Here is an 11,987-nt window from a genome sequence, read left to right as displayed (position 1 = left end):
TAATTATTTGGGATAAATAGTTCAGCTTCTCATTCTTAGATTGGACATTTCTTCTTGTACTAACTAATGTTCCCACTAGATGTCGCCATGGCTCTTCCACTGGTTTCCCAGAGGAGCCATTAAGCTCTCAATTGACGTAAACTTTCAATCCAGCCCATAATTGATGAGGAAATGGTGTTACGGGCAAATACATAGTTCAGCTCATACAGAACAACTTCCAACAATAACGTAAATTTATTTCTTACCTCCAACAGCATGAAGAAGAAGAGGAGGAGGAGGAGGAGGAGGAAGCAGCAGGACCTGTACGGGTCTACTTTTTTGCGCGGAGGTGAACGCTGCTTTGGTTTTGGAGGACGTGCAGGTAAGGCCTCACATTAGCTGGTGATCATTAAGTCACGATTCGATTTTGCGAAATAAAAGTGAACCATCAACTGTCGACTCAAAGTTGTATTAAGGTAATATCCCAACAGGACGCATGGAGGCAGCGCAGCTCTGTGGGTCACAGAACCATGGAGGCGCTAGCACAACGAACCTCGTATACAATTTGGCTGTTTAAAGATTACATATCGACAAACTATAACTGCACGACTCTTCTTTAATTAATAGCCATGGATAATGAGGTATGCAGGAGTGCCTGGTCTCCTTTATTTCATCATTTGCCTCAATAGTTGTTTTTTCAGAAACTACAAATTGGTTTGTTGCCCTCCCTTGGAAAACACCTGTGGAAACCCTGTGTTCACTTTTCAATGTAGCAGTGCTCGGGACATCCCCCTGGGCCATGTCTGTGAAGTTGTCACATTGTGTTGCATGTGGAGCTGGCTTTGGTCTTTATTTAGCCTGGCATATCTCCACATCACAAGATCTCTGTCCATATGACCCAGGGCACGTCGCAGCTATTGTCAAAGCAGTGAAAGAAGCCACTGTGGTATAGGGACTGGAAACTGGATGAGGGGAATTGGACAAATTTACGATTAAGTTATCAGGTGTGTGTGACTGTGTGTAAGAACATTGTGGATATTGATGCTCATACTTCTCATGAGCCTGAAAACACTGACCTGACACCAGCTCCTTGCACAATGTGAGTTTACCTACAGCTGATTTGTTTAAAATAAACCTTTTGGGCATTGAACACATGCTGGAGCCATTACATCTACAGTGGTATTTCCATATTTTTCTATTATATTATTTATATCATTCTATTCCTCTGTCTTATATAATTATATTGGTGGTTTGGACCTAAGATGACAGAGCACGTCCAAAAACTAGTGCTGCACAGCTAAATTAAATGGAGAGATAAATATAGCAACAGAAATGTTGTTAACGCCAGTGAGGACAGAAGTGTGTGTGTGGTACACAAAGGCATCATGTGTTATGCAATTGCAAAAGTACCTTCAGTGCTCTGCTGTGTGTGTTTGTGTGTGTGTGTGTCTTCCTTCCTCCCCTCCCTCTCTCTCTGCGCACTGCTGACCAAATTAAATGGACAGTTTCAGCCTCTGTCTGTCCTTTCACCTGAGTCCACTGCTCGGTGCTGCTCTTACTCATAGATTCACTCTAATCCCTGGTTTTTGTGGTAATATTTAGGGTCTGTGGTGGTTTCAGGGATCTGTGAAGTTCATGTCAAAGAGGAGCGTCTGCTGAGATCTGAGTCCTGGAGCGAGGATGACAGAGCAGCAGTCGGTGACAGAAGACCCGGAGCGATCGCTGGAGGTGCTGTCGACGATCAGCGGTAGGGATCCCTGCAGTGTCTGTGCTTTCAACTGTGATCCAGAAATGCCACCTTTACATGATTTACATTGTGTCTGAGAAGTAGTTTAATATTTTGATTTAGATAGGTAGAGCTTATATGAGCTTATGGTATATTCGATTGTCCCAGTTAAATGTGGTTGATCCTAACGTGTTAGGTGTTTGACTCAGTCCACCAGGGCTTGTTTCTGCTCACATGTGGATCGCAAGTGTCCCTCCTCAAGGGGTTGCAAATTTAATCTGAGTTTGTTGAATGTGTCTCATTAAATGTGCGAGAAAATGATGTTTCATTCAAGTCGCAGCTTTCATGTAGCAAGTTAGTTCTAATGGGGCCTTGATTATGTAAATGGGATTTTACTCCAGGTGTCCTTAAAGGAGTTCCAGCAAATCAAGGAGTGATTTGACCCAGTGAGACAATCTGCAAGAATGATCATACAATTACTGTCATCATCTGCCTGTGTGTAGTTATTTAAGGGGGAAATGTGCACACATGAAAGCGGATAGGAGTCAAATTTAAGTTAAGTGTACGTCATGTATTGATACAATTTGCACAGAGCGGCTGCGATCTATATAAATACCATGGTTGGTATTAAATATAGACATTTACCATCAGCATTGAGTCACCGGTTGCTCTGCGTCATCGTTCAGTTCAAACCTGTTGCATGTAGGTCACACCCCCTTTTTTTCCTTTGCTCTTTCTCTCAGGTCTTTTAAACAATCAGATAATCTTAGTATTAAAAATGTATAACTACATCTGGTGATTGACAGTTCAGCTCTTCTCAGAGAATGGGCTTATCTAGAAAAGAACAGAGTAACTCAATTTGTCGTCAGTGTGACTGGTTTTGAAGCCACTGAAGAGAAGGAGGGCAACTGGTTTTTGATCTAAATCTAATAATGAGGAAGTGCCACTTAATGAAAAGTGCATGACCTGCTTTTGCTTGCTGTTTGTGAAGTTTAAATCCGGAGGGTTTGTGCGATTGTGTGAAGATAAGTCTGGGTGAAGTGAAGGTAATGTGATGGGCACCGGTGTAATTCAACTCTTCTTTCTAAGGCTCAACAGAGGTCCAAACCTCGCTGATTCCACAAGCTTCTTTTAAATGAGCTCCAACATATGAAAAAATAATCGATCAAATAAACAATAAACAAGCATTCTTGAGAGAAATTTAGAAATTAGTTGCAGCAGTTATTCCTTTTTGAATAGTCTTCGATTTTACTGTGTTAACATAGGCCCAAATGGTAGTAAGTATCTTCAAACATCAACAACACATACTGGTGCAATCTCCTTACGATTATAGACATTTTTATTCACATGAAACTGAAAAACTATTTTTTTTCAATTACATCATTTAATTAGTTGTTTGTGCTCAGGACCAGACACAAACACATGAGTTAGTGTAATTAACTGAACAGGGGCTTGTGTCATAACCCGCCCTCCCCCCCTCTCTTCCTGTGATAAACACACATCAGACGTTAAGGGAGATAAACCATCACACATTCACGAGAGGAAACACAGCAGACTGGGAGGAGAGGGAGAGAGGAGAGAGGCAGGGCGGCCCGAATAGCGTCCATGATCGTAAACAGACATGATGGCATGAAGCACTCACTGGGACCATGTCTGTTCAAGAGGGCCAAGCTGCTCTTAGTCAAATTCTCCACAATCTGTCCGCGTCTGTCAGCGTGTTGACCCGACAGTCCCACCACGGCAGCAGCGATGGAGCGATCTGGAGAACAGGTCAGTGTAGTTTGAGTGTGTGCCAGTACACTGAAGTGCGTCTGGTTCTCTAGTGTGTGCCGCTTAAATGAGTGTGACAGGATGACAGGACAGGATTTTCCAATCAGCAGGGGGAGATTCCCCTCTGTGTGTTTCCCCCCTCACCATGAAACAGAATAGAAACTCTCTCTCTTTGGTTTCCTGCTGACGCTTCAGTAAAGTTTGTGTGGATGACTTTGAGTTTGAGGGAAATGGAAAATGTAATGTGTGTTTCTATGAGGTTATTGCTAAGTAGGTTATGTTTTTGTCCGTTTGTTAGTTAGTCAGCAGGATTGCGCAAAAAACATTGGAGGGATCATCATGAAACTTGGGAGAAGGATGTCAGCTAATGTCAGGAGGAACCCAAAACATTTTGGTGCGGATCCAGAGCAGGGGACTTTCTTCAACATTGCAAAATAGGAAGTTTTGCAACATTTTCCTTAGTTTCTCTGAAAATAATTCCTGAAACTTGATGAAATATGGTGTCATAAGGGAACTGCTGAGCCTTGGCGGAGGAATGAGCCATTCTAGTGCAAATTGAGATGCCCTAGAATTCTCCGGCCTCACAACTTCTTCCCAACGTGAAGGAGAAACTACGGTGGCCTTCAGGTACCATAAACAAGTAAAAGGCTCGGAAATCTTCCCAGACTCCACGGAAGAGGATCCCCTCATAGTATAGACGTTTTCAAGTAGCAAGTATAGTTGTGTATTAATGATGTGTGGCATCAGCACTAGCTGTGACTTTAAGGCAGAGTCTCTACACTACAGTTCTTTGAACGCAGGACTCTTCGCCGTTTGACCTTTGTAACTGATTACATGAAAAAGCCCTTTTGAATGGCTAATTGGTAACTAAACCTATGTGTCAATGCAGCGGCAGCAGACATGTCTGTCCACCAGGGTCAGACAGACGGGCACAAAAGTGGGAGAAACTTATTAGAAAGACGAGCACGCTGGTCGACTGTGTGTGTCAGGTCCGCCTGTATTTGCTGTGGCCGCAAAGACACAAAAAGGAAACAGAACCACAAACACACCCAGACTAACAGAGGAGGTGAGTGTCATCTTAACGTGTGGATTTCTGATTCGACACTATAGGACCCGTTGAGCTCTGCGGACGTGGAACATGCACACACTCGTGTTTCAGGGGTCATTACAGGTTAAGTCAAGTTTAAAGGGTTCAGAAAGAGGGGGCATTGAGTTTTCCACATTCTGTCACGTGGTCCAGACTAATCAATACATGTGCACATGAACAAGTTTCTCACACAGACTATTTTCAGGCTCTTGTGTATGTATATTTAAACGTATATGATTCTTTAATACAGAGTGGATGTTGCATCACATTTTGATAGTTGTAGGAGAAACAGTAAAGCCTGCGCTATCTGATAACATTCACATGTAGGGTGTGGAAAGGATTTTATATATGCAGACATCATGGCATCATCTCAAAAATTCTACCTGCTTTAGCCTATGCATACCAGATGTGGTGTTATATGGTATTATTGGTTCATTTGGGAGGTACGTGCATGAGTGTGGCAGATTTCCACAGAAGGCGGGAGGGGCCGAGGAAAGAGGTGTGGTATAATCACTCAACAAACTTTGACAGGCGTGTTTGTGTGTTCATATGCACGGGAGAGATTGAGAGAGCGTTTGGGAACACAAATGAGGAGAGCGGGATGAGACGTGTGAGATTCTTCTCTCTAGTGGAGGATATGAAGACGGCGAGGGAGGAAGAGGAGAGCAGGCGGAGGGACGAGAGGAAGGGTGGAAAACAGGGATTTGGAGGAGAGAGGCTTGTCAGCATCTCGCTGAATGAGATGGAGAGCTACTACAGATACGCCCTGTGCTGTCAGCAGCTATACAGTGAGTTTTCAGAGGGATGTGTGTGTTTGTGTGTGTGTGAGAGAGGTGCATCAGTGCATGAAATGCAGAATCGGCTTTTATTATTGAATACAGAATATACAAATATTCCTGCTTTTCTGCAAATGCTGCTTTTGGTCCAGGTTGTGGTTTTTTGCTACATGATGCTCACATGCATTTTTGTATTTTTCAAGCCTCTGTTGCATGAAATATTTGTTTGCAGTCATGACAGTTGTCATTTCTATTCAAACTTGTGACTTGACCAATTCCCAGACATGAATAACCTAAGGTTCAACAACTTGCAAAAACCGGAACTCTAGTCAAAGTTGAAATTATATAACTTGCCCTAATTCAAGCGCGTGCAAGGTCAGTGCGATAACTGCGTTGAAAATTTAAACGCTAACTAGCTTTTCCTTGGAGCTGGAGATGGGCGGGGGGGCAATCAGTCATGCACACCTATTAATTTAGCTGTCGTGGACGATATGAAGCTGCACAGGATACACAATGACTTTATTTCCGCCTTCAATAAATCATCACAAGAGGCCAATACAGGAAATGAGTGATACAGTATACTGCTACATCCTTATTTACTCAAGGTGGTTCAATAAAAGGTGGAATAATTACCCAAGAGTGACTTTGTGTGTGTGTGTGTGTGTCTGAGAAAGGAGGCGAGGTGTGTGTCTGTCCTAACAAAAGGTGCCTGACTATTTGTTGACCTTGGTGTCAATACGCATGTGGGAACTGTGCAGTGTTAGCTCGATGATTTCTAATATACACCTTGTGCCTGTCAAGTGATGGTTCACGTCTATTCTGGTCTGTTTCCTGTCGGCTTTGTTCCATATTTAGAGATGTGTGTATTTTTAGTCAGAGCTGCACTTGATCTTCTTTTTCACCTCACATTTGCAATTTCCACTCATATTTCCACCACCTTCTTTTCAACATAATGATTCTAAGATGTGAGATGGGGCAGTTTGAGTTTGTAGATCGTAATAAATATAATCAAGCACTTCTTTCGAGGTCATACATACATTTTCATATGTCTAGTATTTACAAAAAAATTTTGATGGATTTTTGTGACTAATTCGCTGGCTGTGGCTCAGGAGATAGAGCGGGTCGTCCACTAGCCAGAAAGAGTTTTGTTTGATCCCCAGCTAATGCTTATGAATAATCTATTCTGTCAGTGTGTAAATGCTGTGAGTGATAGAACAGTGCTGTAGATTCAGAAATAGCTGTAACAGAACAGTTATTAATTTCCATTTGTAAGTGGATTTGCAGCACCACAAAAATGTCATGGTTTCTCTCATGGTGAGCGGTTATAACTTCCCTCTGTGTTTTCCTGACTCACAAAGATCCATCGACACTGACCGTCTTTCCCCAACTTCTCTCTTTCGTGGTCAATCTTATGATATCCTCCTGATTTCCTCGCCCTGTCACACTTTTGTTTTCTGTTCGGTCAACATGGTGACCACTTCTCCTTAACACTCGTGGGTTATCCTGTGGCTTCCGCGAGGGTCATTAATATACAGTCCACACCGGATTTGATGTCCGGCGTTCATGTGCCGGCTATTTTGGCTTAATTTCTGGTTAGTGGGAGGAAGTTGAATAGACTGTCCATACAGTCTCTGGTCCAGACATTTATGGATGTTTTGATTGACAGGAGACAGGAGTCTGACTTTAACCAAGTTACACTAAATGTCAACATGTCACATGTGTAACGATCGTAATGGAAACCTGCTGTAGCTCCTCATCTATAAACTGTGATTTGAGTGTGACCGAGTCCAATTTGAGCGTTTTTTCTTTTGACCAATAAAAAATTAAATAAGGCAAATTGGAAGAAGACAGCTCATACTTTGTGAATTTCTTTTTTCATGATTGTCTTCCTGCATGTACAGTTCTTTTTTTAACTTGTTTTCAGAGGGACTGCTTGTACTGTGAAATAATTGAATTCATTGCTGACAGATCTGGTTCCAATTGGCCCCTTGTTCACACCTTTTTTTTTTTTTGTATCTTCCTCTTCTTGTCTCTTCCTGTTAGTCACTTCTCATTTGGTGACTTCCTGTTTAGGCTCCAGCTGGCAAGAGCTTTTGATCCTGATGCGGAAGCAGTCAGTAGTGTTTCGTCTTTGCCGACACAGACGTGGTGGTGGTCTCAAATAAAAGATGAATCTGTTATTGTAGCTGCAGTCTGCCCCACATCCAGGCACAAACAGGTCTCCTTTACATCCCCCCCCCCACACACACACACTCACACACACTGAAGTCTTCTCTGCTTCCATTTAAACAAATGCTTGAGCACACATCATGAAATATTTTTAACTTGGCGCTGATCAAAGAGGCTTTAAAAGTGTATATTTTCAGCTGTCTCTGCAGTTTGAGTTAAATCTTGAAAGTGTCCTGAAGTTAATTGAATTTGAGCCGCTGCATCATGATGACTCAAAGCTCGGTTTCATAATAAATGTCATCGTAGGGTTTGAGTCATGAGTACAACTTTCTTTTGTTAAATAACTATACTGATTCTTTTTTAGAATCGCAGAAGAAAGTTTAACTTTGAAAGTAAAGGGAAAATAATAGTGGTTGAATTATTGTAACATTTAAAATTAACTTAATTACAGCTTGGGTCATATTTTTGTAGTTTATCATCCATCTATATCCATAATATTTGGGAACTCAATGGCAGGCAGAGCAAGAAACACAAGCAGTGATCTGAGGTTATTATCAAGCAAATAAACCTCAAATAAATATTTCGAGGTGAAATTTAAAGTAAAGGCCTAAAATGCAGCAAGGGTGGGTTGCTCTTTATTTGTAGTTTGTAATAAACCATAATTACCCTTGTGGAAGTGTTGAATTCGAACCACTGCTGATTTAATTCTTGACCATGTTGGTGCCACCCTACTTCCAAAAATGTGCGCATTCGTGGGCAGAACTTAAGATCAGCATAAATCACCAGAGACAGGAAATGAACCATTGTAAACCCTCTGCCTTTTCTTCTCCCTCTGCCAAAGTGCTCTATCATCTAAATCTGACATAAGATAAACACACACACATGTAGCAGCTACATTTTTAAGCAGATCTGCATGTGAAATAATTGCAAAAGGACCTTTCATTGTTGTGTTCAGATGTTTTTTAATCCCATTGGCTCAAACACCCTTGTGTCCCCCATGATAATCTGATTCCAGACTAGTCTGAAAGATTCATCTTTATTTGAGCTTTAATATACGTTTTAATCTCACACATCCATAGTTTATCTCTTCTCGCCTAATCTCTATAATTTCCTCGAACAAAAAGTTTGACCCCAGTCACTGAGAGAATCAGATTTATATTTAAAACCGACGTCTGGAAGAATTGACACATCAATACGTGACGTGGAAGATACAGATCTTCACAATTAAAGCTATTGTGCAAGTTAATTAACTGACTGTTGTGTACTTTATGTGGAGACCACTGAGGAAGACTGAGTGAAGGGGTTTCCATGCATGTGTGTGTTTGTGTGTTCGTGCATGTGAGCAGCATGGATTATCTCCTTTGTGCTCATCAGCTGGAGATCATAGAGGAGGTCTGTGGATGAATCTGGTTCTTCTTGAGTTTCTGTTACACTAAATGTAGCGTTGCTGCATGGTCTCAGATCACATGTGCACTAGGTTGTGACAGAGGAAGTAAAGAGGAAGTGAGATGCAACAAAAATAAACCCATAGTCACTGTGTTATTTGTTGATGTGGTAGAGCATGAACATGGTGGTGGACAAAAAAATATTTATTTAGCTCACGATTCAACCTCCTGTGGGTTGATTCACATTTCACCAGTCCAACTTCTCCCCGCCTCTGCGTGTGGGACACTGACTCTGGGTCCCCCTGCTGTCTTTACTGGCATTTTGTGTGTGTGTGTGTGTTTAAGAGAGTGTGAGAAAAGCCGAGGAAAACAACTCTGCTCCCTCCGGCACTAGCACGAGTCTTGATTTTGGACTCTTGAAAGTACGCTTATTAAAAATCATGTTTGCTTTACATCAGCCTAATTCGAAGTCTAATTTCTATTTGACTTTTCCGCAGCTTGGCGTGTTCACATGGTTGAGTTAAGAGTTGCTTAGCATTCAAGTAATCACTCGTCAATCCCAGTGAATAATCAATGACCTGACATCAACTTGTAATTTTTGGTTTATCGCTATCATTCACCTTATCGTCATTCAGACTACATACAATGTAAACAGACACAAATGCAGTCATCGGATATATTGATCTCCACAATTGTGAAAAGCATGGAAGGTAGGAAAAGGACAAGCGACACATAAAGTGTAATCGTGATTGGGGCACGGTACATAAAGGTTACACATTTGACAGTCCCCGCCAGTAGATGTCGCACCAGCACCAGAATGTCGGACCAAAACAGATACTTCGTTGGCAACTGGTGCGTGTTCTCAGCAAGGTGTTGCCTATATGTGGGTGTTGGCGAAACCCAACTGAACACACAACCTGAAGCGCAACTGAATAAAATAAATAAAAAGGAAAAACCAGCTATCCGCTGGGCAGACTGGTAATGTGTGTGTGTGTGTGTGTGTGTGTGTGTGTGTGTGTGTGTGTGTGTGTGTGTGTGTGTGTGTGTGTGTGTGTGTGTGTGTGTGTGTGTGTGTGTGTGTGTGTGTGTGTGTGTGTGTGTGTGTGTGTGTGTGTGTGTGTGTGTGTGTGTGTGTGTGATGTAGTGTTTCTCCATCTGTAAAAACCGTGTGAAATGTGAAACTGGGGGAGGAACATTTGAAACTCCGCCTTGCTGGCTGGCACAAATGTAGGAGGAGGGGTGGGGGTGTGCGTGTGTGTATGAGAGTGTGTGTGTGTGGGCTGCATCGCACTGTGACAGCTCAGTAAGCGGCTGCAGGCTTCAGCTGTGGCGGAATGGGCTGCCTGAACTTCCACCGTGATGTCCTCTGACAGAATACGTGCCTGTGTGTGAGTGTGTGTTGTAACTGTGCGTGAACATGTTGTAACTTAGTGCATGCGTTTTTATTTGTGTGTCTTGTGTGTGTGTGTACAAGAGAGGGCATACATGTCCCCACAACACAATGGCTCTAAACCGAGTGTCTCAACTCTGCCACGATATCACCAGGCTGTGGCTGCAGCTGAAGATGATGACAGGTACAGTGTGTGTGTCTGTGTGTGCTTGTGTGTGTGCTTTTGTCTGCGTGTGTGTGAGAGAGAGATAGTGAGAGAGAGTCCAAGCTCTGTTGATTTAATATTATCAGTGTGTGTGCACAGGTTTTATATACAGAGAGATAAGACGATAAGTCTGCAGATGCTATCCGGTGTGTGTCTGTGTGTGTGCAGACTTGTCCATCACAGGTAGACCAGGTGGTTAGTGTTGTATATTTGTTCATGTAGCAGCTGAAGTGTTCACATCCTGCAGTTCAAACCTGGAGATCAGAATAAACAACATATGTATTTAGTACCTTTTTTAAATCTACACTTTGCTGTAGTTGTTTTCCTCTGAGGAAAGATCAGACTACTTCAAACTGAAGGTGTGTCTCATCCATGATTCACAGAATATGCTAAACGTTAATTAGACACCTTAATCACGATGGTGAATCGGGTTTCCACTATCTTGACATTTGGTTTTCCAATGCTCAAGATGGCAATGAGACAACAAAGCAACACACCCATGGGTGCTCTCATGAAGTTAATTTGTTATTCAAACTAGATGGGCGCTGAAGGGGAAACTGACAGCCGTGTTTGTCCGGAACTATCAAATACACCTGCGTTTCGCTTGGTGACAGCTTTGCCATGCGTGTTATGCAACTTTGATCACGTGTCACAGATGGATTGAAAGCAAGGAAATGGAAGAGTGGTCATTCAGCATCTTGGTACTTTTAGTTTAAGATTTACTAAACTTCTAGAAATGCTGCATTGGTTGATAAAAATGTGATTATAAGGAAATGGACTCCAAAGATCAGGGTGCAGGTCACATTTAGAAACAATGAACATCGTCTGGAGATCCTGAACATCGATAGAAAATATTGGACAAACAAATGGTAGTCCTCATCAGTGTGTAACTAATCTCCTCTGTTGAAAGCGAACAACTTAATTGAATCAGAGCAGTTTATAACCACTTTATGAATGATCTAAAGAACATGATCGACTCTGTTATCCACATTGATTTTGTCTCCGTTGCACAAAGATGCTTTTCCTGCTGCAGACATCACCATCCATCAGTTACTTCTGCGGAGGTCTTGACTGTGTGTTGAAGTGAGATGAGTGTGTGTGCTTGTGTTGTGTGTTTGTAACGCTCTTCCGTCCCCTATTCAGTACAGTTTCCCTGACGGCATGTTAATCACGTTTGTCCCATTAACCCAGTGCGTCTCCTCTTGTCAGTTGGGAGCAGAGTTGGGACAAAACCCTTTTGAGTGTTTGAATGTCAACATCTCCTCCCCCTTATTTCCACTCGCGCTTGTTGTTTCTGTCTGTTCATTGGTTGATTCTCTCATTAAGTCTCATTATTTAATTGGGGTGGGGGGGGGGGGGGGGTTGCACTGGTGTTGATAATAATCCTCGGAGATGCTGCCGTGCTTTTCTTGGCTCTCCGGTATCAGCCTCTCAGAGTTTTTCCTTTTGCCAAAGTAAGATTACAAGTTGACAAGTCTCAGGTCTTAGAAGGCAATCTGG

General features: G+C 42.4%; 1 protein-coding gene across 6 annotated transcripts in view; it reads left to right on the top strand.

Moving 5' to 3' along the window:
- The first annotated feature begins 1,424 nt into the window (after positions 1-1,424).
- mcf2la (mcf.2 cell line derived transforming sequence-like a) overlaps positions 1,425-11,987 on the top strand; it is a 37,345-nt gene continuing 26,782 nt past the window's right edge. The window contains exon 1 of one of the 6 annotated variants that reach the window (XM_062380473.1): positions 1,425-1,726. In XM_062380473.1, coding sequence (XP_062236457.1) covers positions 1,660-1,726 — 67 coding nt within the window. In that variant the 5' untranslated portion in view covers positions 1,425-1,659. Of the gene's footprint in view, positions 1,727-4,958; positions 5,351-10,199; positions 10,467-11,987 lie in introns of those variants that run through there. The other 5 variants (XM_062380469.1, XM_062380474.1, XM_062380470.1 and 2 more) reach the window with 5 other exon arrangements.

The sequence above is a fragment of the Platichthys flesus genome, chromosome 22 (assembly GCF_949316205.1).
Source record: "Platichthys flesus chromosome 22, fPlaFle2.1, whole genome shotgun sequence".
NCBI classification, from domain to species: Eukaryota; Metazoa; Chordata; class Actinopteri; order Pleuronectiformes; family Pleuronectidae; genus Platichthys; species Platichthys flesus.
This window is presented reverse-complemented; position numbering and strand designations above follow the sequence as displayed.